The sequence below is a fragment of the Oncorhynchus clarkii genome, chromosome 26 (assembly GCF_045791955.1).
Source record: "Oncorhynchus clarkii lewisi isolate Uvic-CL-2024 chromosome 26, UVic_Ocla_1.0, whole genome shotgun sequence".
Taxonomy (NCBI): Eukaryota; Metazoa; Chordata; class Actinopteri; order Salmoniformes; family Salmonidae; genus Oncorhynchus; species Oncorhynchus clarkii.
In genome coordinates this window covers 20,915,331-20,929,400 of record NC_092172.1, presented here as the reverse complement: position 1 = coordinate 20,929,400, position 14,070 = coordinate 20,915,331, and the positions used below count along the sequence as shown (strand labels likewise).

The following is a 14,070-nucleotide window of genomic DNA, read 5'->3' as shown; positions in this document are numbered from 1 at the left end:
CCCTCTGATGTTGCCAGGACGCTTGTGTGGGAGTGGCTGTCTGTTGCTAAGAAAGGTCTCCCGGAAGTGGCCGCGTCCTTGTATTTTCCGGACCATATTTTCCTGGCTTGTTTGCAGCAGCTTTTCTGCTGCCTGAGGAGCAGTTGGTTTGGTGACTTGTCAACAGAAACATGGCTGCCTCTGCGTCCGGGAAAGCATACCGAAACGATAACGCTTCCACGGGCAGTCAAAAATGCACCGAAGAGCCCCCTGCACCGACGCGGGAGATTATCAAACCGTCTATCATGGAGCTCACCAAAGAAGTGCGGACCAATATCCTATGCACCGTAGAAGGATGTGGCAAGATTTTACCGAACACGCCAGCCCTGAACATGCATCTCGTGAAGTCCCACAGAGTAAAGGTAGCTAGCTTGTTAGCCTATTTGCAAGCTAACCAAAGAGGCTACTGACATATTCCAAAACGTATATTTTTCCGTTCATGAGGCTTGTATCGCTAACTAGTTACGTTAGGTAGTTAGAGGCATGCTTATTGGGAAAACGGCAAGTCATCGTGCACTGTTTGAGGCCAGTTCTTTGAAGTTGGCTAGCTACAACTGTATATTGCTGATAACGTTATTTGGTTACTATTGTGAAACATTGCTTAAAGCATTTGAACTATCATCCTAGGCTAGGATCATGGCTGTATGAGACTGATTATCCTGGCTAATGTTAAGTTAACTAGCTTTCTTGTACTGCCTTTACATGTCAGCCATACAAATATATGTTCAAACCCACACGGTTAGATGCGCACAATAACACGAACATTGTGGATATTCAGATTAATATAATAGTTCGTTTAAAACGTTTACATGCTTTGCAAGAACAACGATTTCAGAAATAATCCGGTTTACATAAACACATCTGAAGTTATGCTGATGATGGGACTTTTGATAAATGCAAAAAATCGGCAATAAAAATAAACGTTCTACCACAGTGGCCATGTTAATTTGAGAATACGATTTGATATTGAATTAGGACATATAATGTTTGTGAAAAGATGCACACTTTCAGTTTTTCCGAACTCACGCATGAGGGAGGCTTGCGCTACGGGTGCTGGCACATGCGCAGATCAAATACACCGCTGGAACGCCGATTAAACTGTTTACGTGCCTTAATTCGAAGGTTGCTCCGAAAACCAGGTGTTTTAATCGGTTTACTTCGATTATGACCTTACTCTGCTAATCTTAAATCGGCGTAAGGTGTTTAAATGACTAATGCCATACTCAGTTTAATATCGAATTATTATTGTGCATGTAAATATACTTGTCTCCATGCCCACATAGCCTAACGTTGTAATATTATTGAGAGTCATTTGGTTTTCTAGAAGATTATGGAAATTCGAGCAATTAAAATAACCCTCAGTGAATTAATATTTATATGGCTGAAGAAGATGGGCTAAGCCCAAGATGTGCAATCAAATCAGTCTGACTAATGTCACACTGTCTTTAGCCTAAATATGAATACTGGCTACAGTAAATGTCTTGGAGACAATGGTCCTCCTCTTTAACTGAAATGTATGCACTGTCCTCGCCTAGTCTTGCTGCCCTGTGGGAGTCCTAGTGATTCCAGTTTCCCCCAAATGAATGCTGTTCTCTGCTGGGATCTAACTGTCTTTTGTCTTGCTACAGACTGAGCTCTTTGGAAAAAAAAGAAAAGGTGAATGTTTGAATTTGAATTAGGTCTGAAAAGCACTTCATGCTCCTCAAGTGCTAACTGTTCTCAATATTGAACTAATTCAACTGGGCCTAATGCAGGAGAATGAGAGATGGAGGAGAAGATACATTATGCAGCAGTTCATGAAGGAAACAATGTCAATCTGAACAAAATGGTGTCAAGTGAGCGTAGTCTTAGATGTCTATGACTTTGTGACAGGGCTGCCAGTAGAGGCAACTATACCCTTGCTTTTGAGAACCCAAAGCATTCTGCCTTATCACAAAGGTTCCCTGCTATAAGTACCGGTGGGAGCATGTGACTACAATCCCAACGCTCTGTTTTAATATTTAGAAACGTCAGTCATCGCTTGCGATACGGTTTTCAAAACATATGGAACGTATCTTTCATTTCAATTAGAAATACTCTTTCAGTAAAATACATTTACTGTAGCAGGTTTGCACAGATCCATACGCCCTCAAACTACACTTCCTCCTCAGTTACCTTACACGCAGATGTTCGAGCAGGCTAGATAGCTAGTTATCACAGGTGGTCGCATCAGTGTTCCGTATACAAGGGCTGTAACATGGCGCTATGGCCGCGTGGGAACACTAACCATTTAAAGATGTTTAATAATTTAACATTTTAGTTTTTTTAAACGATCTCTCACTGATATGAAATATTTGTTACTTATGTTTCCAAAATCGTATCGCAAGCCATGCATATTAAGATTCAGAACTCACGTCGGGGCTCTTAACAGAACTCCCCCGGCCAGAAGATACCTTCATAAATAGACAATAAAGGTAGTTATGGGCTAACGCTACTCAACCAGAGTCAGGAAAGCACAGTCTGCTTACTGTGCCTCCGCTGTTACGCACTGGCCAGGCTTGTTCTGTTGTATTCATTGATGCAGAAAGAGAGATGATTTGGGTTATAACTAGAGGTCGACCGATGATGATTTTTCAAACCCGATACCGATTATTGGAGGACCAAAAAAAGCTGATACCGATTAATCAGCCGATTTTTTTTATTTCTAATAATGACAATTACAACAATACTGAATGAACACTTATTTTAACTTAATATAATACATCAATAAAATCAATTTAGCCTCAAATAAATAATTAAACATGTTCAATTTGGTTTAAATAATGCAAAAACAGTGTAATATGTGCTATGTAAGAAAGCTAACGTTTAAGTTCCTTGCTCAGAACATGAGAACATATGAAAGCTGGTGGTTCCTTTTAACATGAGTCTTCAATATTCCCAGGTAAGAAGTTTTAGGTTGTAGTTATTATAGGAATTATAGGACTATTTCTCTCTATATTATTTGTATTTCATATACCTTTGACTATTGGATGTTCTTATAGGCACTTTAGTATTGCTAGTGTAACAGTATAGCTTCCATCCCTCTCCTCACCCCTACCTGGGCTCGAACCAGGAACACATCGACAACAGCCACCCTCGAAGCAGCGTTACCCATGCAGAGCAAGGGGAACAACTACTCCAAGTCTCAGAGCGAGTGATGTTTGAAACGCTATTAGTGCGCACCCCGCTAACTAGCTAGCCATTTCACATCGGTTACACCAGCCTAATCTCGGGAGTTGATAGGCTTGAAGTCATAAACAGCGAAATGCTTGAAGCATTACGAAGAGCTGCTGGCAAACAAACGAAAGTGCTGTTGGAATGAATGCTTACGAGCCTGCTGGTGCCTACCATCGCTCAGTCATACTGCTCTATCAAATCATAGACTTAGTTATAACATGATAACACACAGAAATACGAGCCTTCGGTCATTAATATGGTAAAATCCGGAAACTATCATCTCGAAAATAAAACGTTTATTCTTTCAGTGAAATACGGAACCGTTCTGTATTTTATCTAACGGGTGGCATCCATAAGTCTAAATATTCCTGTTACATTGTACAACCTTCAATGGTATGTCATAATTATGTAAAATTCTGGCAAATTAGTTTGCAATGAGCCAGGCTGCCCAAACTGCTGCATATACCCTGACTCTGTGTGCAATGAACACAGAAGTGACACAATTTCACCTGGTTTTAATATTGCATGCTAACCTGGATTTCTTTTAGCTAAATATGCAGGTTTAAAAAATATATACTTCTGTGTATTGATTTTAAGGAAGGCATTGATGTTTATGGGTAGGTATAGTCATGCAATGGTTGTGCTTATTTCGCAAATGCGCTTTTGTTAAATCATCCCCCGTTTGGCGAAGTCGGCTGTCTTTGTTAGGAAGAAATAGTCTTCACACAGTTCGCAATGGGCCAGGCGGCCCAAACTGCTGCATATACCCTGACTCTGTTGCAAGAGAAGTCACACAATTTCCCTAGTTAAAATAAATTCATGTTAGCAGGCAATATTAACTAAATATGCAGGTTTAAAAATATATACTTGTGTATTGATTTTAAGAAAGGCATTGATATTTATGGTTAGGTACACGTTGGAGCAACGACAGTCCTTTTTCGCGAATGCGCACCGCATCGATTATATGCAACGCAGGACACGCTAGATAAACTAGTAATATCATCAACCATGTGTAGTTAACTAGTGATTATGATTGATTGATTTTTTTTTATAAAGATAAGTTTAATGCTAGCTAGCAACTTACCATGGCTTCTTACTGCATTCGCGTAACAGGCAGGCTCCTTGTGGAGTGCAATGTAAGGCAGGTGGTTAGAGCGTTGGGCTAGTTAACCGTAAGGTTGCAAGATTGAATCCCCGAGCTGATAAGGTAAAAATCTGTCGTTCTGCCCCTGAACAAGGCAGTTAACCCACCATTCCCAGGCCGTCATTGAAAATTAGAATGTGTTCTTAACTGACTTGCCTATACTTTTTTTTTTAAATCGGCCAAATCGGTGTCCAAAAATACAGATTTCCGATTGTTATGAAAACTTGATATTGGCCCTTATTAATCGGCCATTCCGATTAATCGGTCGACCTCTAGTTATAACACGTTTGTCACTGGACACTCACTGTGCCTTAACTCGGCTGAACTGCCGTATCAAATTTGCTGGCCAACTGCTGGATGTGTGTGTAACACGGCAATCAATTTGATTTAACACACTTCCGAACATTACAAATCGTACTCAAATAATAGCTTTCTGTACTAGGCAGGTTGTAGTGTTAGACTAGTCACACTTCTTGTGTAATGGCTGTATGCAAGGTGTCAGTGAGTCACTTAACATGTTTAACTCGCATGTTTTTAGTTTGCATTTCCTAGCAGCGATGCTGCTCAGCAGACCCTACCCAGGCTGTCTTGTAGCAGACAAACAAAGCTATCTCTGTCCTGCCTGCCAGTATCACCGTCTGGCAATGCACTGTGCCTGGTCTGTCTGCTGGGAAGGGACATAATAGTGTCATGGAGAGCAGCTCAGGGACTGTGCTCTGGCCTAGAACAGACCGTCTGAATGTTAACCTGCTCATCTGCTGCTGCAAGTAGCCTATACGGAACTGTATGCCTCTGACGTAACCTTTACAATAATATAAGATACACTGTGTCTGTTTACTGTGAAGACAGATCATTTTAGCACTATGCAGGATGTTTATGTATATTAGCCTAACTTCCATCAAAACGTCTCTTTTACTAGTACTGTACCAATGACACAGTCAATGTAGCCTGCTAGGTGACCTTGGCCAGTGACCTTGGCCAGTGAAATACTGCAGTGCTAGTAATGATGGTTAGGCTGTACACACGGGTCGATGCTGAGGTCTATCTGGCCTGTGAGTCATACCAAGCTCTGTGTCTGCTGTACTCTTACATAAGCATCATGCTGTTGTTCATTGAGTTAATACAATGTGCTGCTGACAGCTGCTTCGGCACGGCTATCTGGAGACTGCCAGGAGTGTGGAGTGATGTAGCACACTGGAAAGCACAAACTCGATGTGCTGTTAAACTAATAACTTTCATCTGAACCTTTTTAAAGTCATAGATGTGGACCCTCCATCTGGATCACCTTTGTCTGTGTATTTGACATTCATATGGTTTTCTACAAAGGATAATTGGCGTGTCCATCGGCTGGATGTTTTCGAGAGAGAGGATTTTAGTCTCTCTCTAACTAAAGTATAACTAATGCCTAGCCTTTAGCTCAGCGGTCTTGAGAGTTGTCTGATGGCCTACCTTTCTAAATGTGGTTGGTTAGCCTACATTATTTCACTGCTGACAGATGACACTAAATCTTAAGCCTTTAATATCAGTCTAATCATTCATCTTCTCTCTCCACAGGACGGTCTTGTCAACCCCACCATCAGGAAGGACATGAAGGGCTCCCAGAAGCTCTACTGTTGTCCCATAGAGGGCTGTCCACGAGGCCCCAACAGACCCTTCTCCCAGTTTTCCCTGGTTAAACAGGTACCACATCCCTACACTCAGTGTAAGATCTGTATAATGACAGAGATAGCCTGGCTGAGTCAGACTCATGCGGATTGTCTAATGAATGAAAAGACTGAGACAGACATTTCCTCCTGGGTTTTCCCCTAATCACTTTCGGGTCCTGCTTTGGATCTCCCCTGAGATTCTGATGGTGGATGGGGATTGTAAATTATTGGAAAGTGTGTCTAATAATTATGTCTCAATAGAGAGGCTTTTGAAGTATAACTAGGAAATTGGAGTGAACAAGAAGGGAATAATACATTCCTTTATTGTATTTTTCCAGTTCATGTAACAAGTAACTTCCTCTCATAGCCCGATGTATATTCTGCTCTATCCAGCACTTTATGAAAATGCATGCAGAGAAGAAGCACAAGTGTTCCAAGTGCAACAACGGCTACAGCACAGAGTGGGACCTGAGGCGCCACATAGAGGACTGTGGGAGGACCTACCGCTGCACGTGTGGCTGCCCCTACGCCAGCAGAGCAGCGCTACTGTCACATATCTACAGGACCGGCCACGAGGTCCCCACAGAACACAGGTAGAGGGTACAAAACATTAGGAACATGTACTCTTTCCATGACATAGCTTTCACCTGGTCAGTCTGATTCCTTATTGACAGCTTTTAAATCCACTTCAATCAATGTAGATGAATGTAGATGAACGGGGGGAGACTGGTTAAAAAATATATTTTTAACCCTTGACACAATTGAGACATGGATTGTGTATGTGTGCCATTCAGAGGGTGACTGGGCAAGACAAAATACTGAAGTGATTTTGAACGGGGTATGGTAGTAGGTTTCAGGCGCACCGGTTTGTGTTAAGAACTGCAATGTTGCTGGGATTTTCACGCTCAACAGTTTCCTGTGTGTATCAAGAATGGTTCCCCACCCAAAGGACATTCAGCCAACTTGACACAGCTGTGGGAAGCATTGTAGTGAACATGGGCCGACATCCCTGTGGAATGCTTTCGACACCTTGTCCTGCGAAATGAGGCTGTTCTGAGGGCAAAGGTGTAAGGTGTTCTTAATGTTTTGTTCACTGTGTGTACTGGATATCATACTAGAGGGCAGTGTTTCCATTAACAAGTTATTGACGGGTTTTGGCCAATTTAAAATAAAAAATACACAAAAGCCGACATATATCAGCATTGTCCAAGACATTGTCCAGCAAAAAACATCCTCCATAAATCACATTAGCAACGCATGGAGGTTGGTTCACGTCGTCTTTCAATGATCTCTCTACTTCGCCTGTTTCTCTTCCTGCCTGGCTATCTTGAGCTCATGCTCTCACTAGCAAATTAGCATTGTATCAACTGGAACAGACCCACAAAATGTTCACATGCCAGTCTGTGACACACCGCTGCATGCACATGACTCAGTGGAGAATGATGATTTTATGCTACATGAATCTCCCTAAAATAGAATGTACGGTAATGTCCACTAAGGAGGAATTCAAGAGATGAAATAATCGTGCTTCCCTACTCTTCCTCTAGTCTACTGCCTGTTTCAGTAGTTGGCTCCAAAATGCTTGACTAACTAGCTACTGTACCAAGGATGGAGGTACAGACAAGTGGACAAATAATTAGACACTGAAACAGAGGATTTTGACAAGCCAGATGGACAGATTGAGACATGCGTTGTGCAAGGCACCAACGTTCAGTTGGTAGGCTATCCTTCCTCCTTGCATATTGCAGTCACTTCCATGTGGTGTCATTGAATCGGCAGTGGATGCTCCTAAAAGCATTAGTCTACACATTACATTCAAATGGGTTTCTATTAAAAAAGACTTTGGTTGGACATGCTGTTAGAGGGGATTTAAAGATGGTGTGGACACGTGGTGGCAGAGAGGCTCAACGTCTTCAAGTGTCATGCAGTTTATCCAGTAAACCATGTCATTATTCAATAACAGATCATGTTGGGACAAACGCCTGCATGCACAACGTGGCTTGAGAACAGACCTTGAATTTGACTGCACAACGATGCTGCCTCTGCACCTTGCTTTTATTAGTGTTCGTCAAAGCTTTAGAACTACCTACTGCTGTTTTGTCTGCTTGACGTATTCTCTCCTCCGCCCGGTGTTTGCAGGTATCCACCAGTGAAAAAGCGGAAGATGGAGAGACAGATAAGTGGAGCAGAAAAAGTCAAGCCCAGTGAATTCATGTGTCAGATCATAAAAACAGACAGAGAACTCTCAGAGGACTCCCTCCCTTCAGACAGGGTCTGCCACAACAACCCCCCTAAACACCTCCAGAAACTCCTTCTACCCAAGCCCGAAGTGGCTCTGGTGAATTTCCCTGTGATGCAGCTGGCCCATCTCCCCGTCCTCCTCCCCTCCACAGAGAGTGGGGTTCTGAGGTCTGTGGTGCTGGCTGTGGACAGCCAGGGCTCCTTCAGCACCCTCCATCTCATGCCCCAGTCCATGGTGCCTCACCTAGACCCTAAGACCCTGTGCTTCAGGGGCAGCACGCCTGTCTCCCGCTCCAGTCTGGGGCCTGTCAGCATGGGGGTGCAAGTAAGTCTGGAGTCAGTGGGCTCTGGCAATGACTCCGGAGGAACCAGGGGGAGCAATACCTCCACCAACATCCAGACAGACATCTCATACTTGTCCAGAATGCCTATGGGGGTCAGGGTGGGGACGGAGATGTACCCCTTTGGTGAGTCGTCGGTCTCATCGTGTTCTCAGACAGATATTAGTGTGAGTGCTCAGGTCCTGCTGCCGGTCAGTGTAGAGACCCAGACGTTCCCCTCTAAGGCCAAAGCCACCACCACCATCGGGGCGCAGACAGATACCCTCAGCCAGCTGCCCTGCCCCTATTCCTCCCCATCCCAGTCCCCCTACATTACCAAGCAGACCCAGACCAGACTCGTCCTGGCTGGGTCAGAAGAGAGGGCTCAGATGGACCAGGCCATGTGCTCAGACCTCTTCGACAGTTACTCCCTCAGTGTCTCAACACAGACGGCACTGACAGACGGACACTTCAGAACCCACGGTGTAGACGACCCCCTTTCCGGTAACAGTCTCTATGACCACGACAAGTCAGCAGGGGGCATGTGCTTTGGCGTGCAGACAGACGATCTCCAGTCGGGCAGCGTGGCGGACAACCAAACCCAGACCACCTTGGCTCTGTTCAACGACTTGGAGAATATCTTGTCAGGTCACTCTCTGTCCGGTCACCAGACGCAGATGGATTCTTCAATAGGCTGTGGGTCAGGTCTGTGCTCTGTTCAGGAACAGCACACGGGCATCGATTTTGACTTTGAGGAATTCCTGAACGCGGCCCACATCCAGACCCAGACGGAGGAGAGCGAGCTGAGCGGTCTGGGGGCCGACACACCCCTGGAGGTCCTGGATATCCAAACACAGACAGACTTCCTCCTCCTGGAGGGCCTGGGAAACAGTGAGGGGCCGGGCCGGAGCCAGGCCAGCGACCTGGAACTGGAGATGTTTGACACCCAGACCCAGACGGACCTCAACTTCCTGCTGAAAGCCGGAGGCCACATGCCCCTGGGCAACATTCTGCGCCAGTCCAGCTTCTCCATGAGCACAGAGTCCTCTGACACTGAGACGCAGACCGACCTCCACCGACCGCTTACACCAACACCAAACTCCAACACCCTTCCCTCCGTGTCCCAGGGGGACCAGGCCAGGCTCTTGAGCAGCACGGAGACTCAGACGGTGACCGACGCATCTTCTGAGGGCCTCGGAAACCTCTTCCTGACCAGCAACGAGACCCAGACAGTCATGGACGACTTCCTGTCAGCTGACATGGCCTGGAACATGGAGTCCCACTTCAGCTCGGTGGAGACGCAGACGTGTGAGGAGCTGTTTGCTCTCTTTCAGCACTCTGAGAAACCCAACAGCTGAATTACCACCCCCCCCACACACCTCCTCAGTCCACGCAATGGGGTTCTGGTTTCTGTCCAGGAGGTCCTGGGATCCTACTCATCATCCTCTACAGTCTTTGTCCCTCTACTACTGGAGGTTTAGGTGTAGAAGTGAGCCTTCTTGAAGTCTTAGGACATTCTACAGAGGGGTAGCATGTCTAGGATAACATGTCCAGACATCTCCCTCATGCTAGCTCGAAAGCACTTTATTATAGTTCATGGATATGATTTCCCATCCTTGTTTACATGTTTATTTGCGCGTCTTACTACTTAAATATATATATTTTGTCTGAAAAGCCAGTTTAGTCCGTTTACAATGTTTTAAAATTTGAGCACTAATGTTTGCTGTAAGAGAGTATGTAATGCCTGTTGAGCCTTTCCTTAATCATTCTGCTATTGAATGGCTTCTGGCAGATTTGATGTGGCACAAATATACTCGTGAAACTCTAAAATAGTTGCCGCACTACCATTGTTGACATGTGATTGTGAAGTGCAGTCTTGTAGAATTGCCCTATTGTTACAGGGCCACCCACCTATAAGCTGGGTCACCGCGTCAGCAGACTAGCCTGTCATGGTCTTTGACTTATTCATTAGCTGGTTGTAAGTGTATAGCAGCACAGTGTGCTGAAGTGATACAACACTGTAGAGAAACACTATGAGGATCTAGCTACTCTCTAGTCACTGTGATTACGTTGTGATTGTGTATGTCCACCATATACAGTGCCTTCAGAAAGTATTCATACCCCTTGACTTTTTCCACATTTTGTTGTTACAAAGTGGAACTAAGTGGAACAAAAAATTGAGCAGTTATGGAAAATATAATGAATATTTCTGCATTAAATAAGTATTCAACCCCCTGAGTAAATACATGTTAGAATCGCCTTTCAATTACAACTCTTTCTGGGTAAGTCTTTTGAGATTTCCATACCTGGATTGTGCAACATTTGCCTATTTATTATTTTCAGTATTTTTCAAACTCTGTCAAATTGGTTATTGATCATTGCTAGACAACCTTTTTTAGGTCTTGCCATAGCTTTTCAAGTAGATTTAAGTCAAAACTGTAACTCGGATATTCGGCAACATTCATTGTCTTCTTGGTAAGCAACTCCAGTGTAGATTTGGCCTCGTGTTGTAGGTTATTGTCCTGCTAAAAGGTGAATTAATCCCCCAGTATCTGATAGAAAGCAGACTGAATCGGGTTTTCCTCTAGGATTTTGCCTGTGCTTAGCTCCATTACGCTTCTTTTTTATCTGGAAAAACTCCCCAGTCCTTAATGATTACAGGCATACCCATGACATGATGCAGCCACCACTATGCTTGAAAATATGTGGAGTGGTACTCCAAACATAACACTTTGTATTCAGAATAAAAAGTGAATTGCCTTGCCACATGTTTTGTATTGTGGAGTAACTACAATGTTGTTGAGCCATCCTCCATTTTCTCCTATCACAGCCATTAAACTCTTAACTGTTTTAAAGTCATTGGCCTCATGTGGAAGTACCTGTGCGGTTTCCTTCCTCTCCTGCAACTGTGTTAGGAATACACCATTCAAAGTGTAATTAATAACTTCACCATGCTCAAAGGGATATTCAATGTCTGGTTTCTTTATTTTGACCCGTCTACCAATAGGTGCCCTTCTTTGCGAGGCATTGGAAAACCTCCCTGGTCTTTGTGGTTGAATCTGTGTTTGAAATTCACTGCTTGACTGAGGGATCTTACAGATAATTGTGTGTGGAAGTTAGAGATGAGGTGGTCATTTAAAAAACAAATCATGTTATAAACTTATTGTACACAGTGTGAGTCCATGCAACTTATGTGACTTGTTAAGCACAGTTTTACTCAATGTATTTAGGCTTGCCATAACAAAGGGGTTGAATACTTACTGACACGACATTTCAGCTTTTCATTTCATATGTTAATTTGTACAAATTTCCTAAAACATAATTCCACTTTGACATTATGGGGTATTGTGATAAGGCCAGTGACAAGTCTCAATTTAATCCAGTTTAAATTCAGGCTGTAACACCATTTGGGGGGGGGGGGGGCAATGAGTGTGAATACTTTCTGAAGGTACTGTATAACAACCCCACTAAACGTTACTGAACATAAACTGACAAAATTACAATTTCTATCAACATTTTCTTGAACTATACTCTAAAGCCTACCTTATTGGTCAAAGCTAGCTGTTGGTATCATTACATTATTTTACCTCATTTGCACATGCACCCCATTCAAATTTCAAGAAACACATTTGTTGAGACATTTTTATTGAATGTGAACTTTACAAGAGCTCTTCAAGTTTTGAGTATTTGTCCATGTTGGATTTTGTTATGTTGGTGTCTTAAACCAAGTCTTTTTCATTGTATTTTGTTATGTTTCCATTGGTCAGTGATGCACTAAGCAGCTTTAAGAGATAGGACGAAGTTCAGGATCAAAATCTATTTAACATTTACATTATATTTATTTGTGGAGGGTGTCTTGGAAGAATACTTTGAAAACTCAAGTGTCTTTTAATTTGCATGTGGAGTATGTTTATTTCCTGTACCTCTACTTTCAAAAACATTTTGTTGCAAGATATGTTAGAAGTCCTGTTTTGTGTTACACATCTAGGTTCTAAGAATGCAATGCAGTATTTTTTTCCAAGGCAGCATTCGCCCTACTGTGGTACACTATCAATATGTGAAGAAGTGTACCCAGAAACGGCAGAATGTAGCCTACATGACACTGTGCCCATACTACACAACATGGCTTCGTTTTTGCACTGCATCTTAAAGTAATCGAAACAGGACTGTTTCATTCCAGTTTATAACAGACTTTCATACTCAACCACATGTCATAACAATGTATTGTGCTGTACTGAAAACACTACTTCTATTTCATTTATCGTTCTTCAACTTGATTATAATAGCGCTGAGGGGAGAAACTGCCTTGCTTTAAAAATAAACATGTACAGTAGACTACATGGCAGGGTTGAAGTCAATTTCATTTTAATTCCAGGCAATTGAGAAAGTAAACCAAATTCCAATTCCCAATTTTCCTCATTTTGAAAGAAAATTGGAATTGAGATGGAATTGATCCTAACCGTGCTACATGGGGTGTTGACTTCAGTGCTTTGGTTTTTCTCAGTAGGGAGTGCATGCAGTCTTTGGTGCCAATGTAAGTTATTTCAGTTGCATTTCTGTTTGCGGTCTTATCTGTTGTATTTCAGTTGCCTGAATGTGTAGAGGGTCGATAAAGGTTGCCTCTCGCTGTTTGTTTTGTTGGTGCTATTCAGCAGACGCTCATAATAAACTCTTCATAAAGGGTTGATTGTTTGAGTTGATGTAATAGCTGATTGTTTGTACTAGCTTAGTTCCAGTATACTTCAAATCAAAGGACAGTAATGCAGTGCTGTATAAAGCCAAGTCAAATATTTTATTACTGGTTAAATCACATACTACTTTTGACTTACAACACAATAATCAATATTGTACACACTCAATGTGCTATTTTTCGGTAAATGTCAGGTAGTTTTTACCTGGGTTGTGTGGCAGTACAAGTTAATGTACTATATACATGTATTATGCTCAGTCCATTTGAGTACAGGATTGTAATTGTGTAAGTCATTTGGAATATGATACTAATCTCACCGCCCACACACCTATGCTGTCACAGCCCCTCAGAGTCACAGTGTGGTTCACATCTAGCAAGTAATTCGATAGGCTACCAATGACATCTTCACATGGGTTGGAACACTACAATCACTGACTGCTCATTCCATTAGAGTGCACTAGCATGCTTTGGTAATGGCTCAGATCATGTTTTGTCACACTGAGGAGAATAATGTCTGCAGTTTAACATTCAGGAATCCAAGAAACTGACCTAGAGCTCAGCATCATAGAGTAGTAGGCACAGTTGCTGGGTAAGTGTGAGCACCACAATAAAAGCACATGCAAAATCTAGAACTGAAATCACACACAAATGAATGTATCACTCCATTTTAAAATGAGTCACTCCATATGTCCAGGTACGTGGAGGGTTTGTAATTAAGGAAGGCTCATGTAACAGTTAAGTTATTTCACGCTGAATAATCAGTGGTAACAAATGACCATAACATGTCTGCACAAT

The 14,070-nt window shown here is 42.8% G+C and overlaps 1 protein-coding gene across 1 annotated transcript; it reads left to right on the top strand.

Annotated features, from left to right (window-relative positions):
- Window positions 1-109: 109 nt before the first annotated feature.
- LOC139385043 (ATM interactor-like) lies at window positions 110-13,280 on the top strand. Its single transcript, XM_071130081.1, has 4 exons — window positions 110-401; window positions 5,933-6,058; window positions 6,418-6,617; window positions 8,164-13,280. Exons 1-4 carry the CDS (start codon window positions 171-173, stop codon window positions 9,941-9,943), a joined length of 2,337 nt encoding a protein of 778 aa, XP_070986182.1. The 5' UTR covers window positions 110-170; the 3' UTR covers window positions 9,944-13,280.
- The last annotated feature ends 790 nt before the right edge of the window (window positions 13,281-14,070 follow it).

Bases quoted from the DNA above. Each gene is read 5' to 3' on its own strand.
- LOC139385043 (XM_071130081.1), top strand. From the start codon at position 171: ATGGCTGCCTCTGCGTCCGGGAAAGCATACCGAAACGATAACGCTTCC. The intron at 6,059-6,417 runs GTACCACATCCC...TGCTCTATCCAG, and splicing joins AGTTTTCCCTGGTTAAACAG to CACTTTATGAAAATGCATGC. The intron at 6,618-8,163 runs GTAGAGGGTACA...CGGTGTTTGCAG, and splicing joins GAGGTCCCCACAGAACACAG to GTATCCACCAGTGAAAAAGC.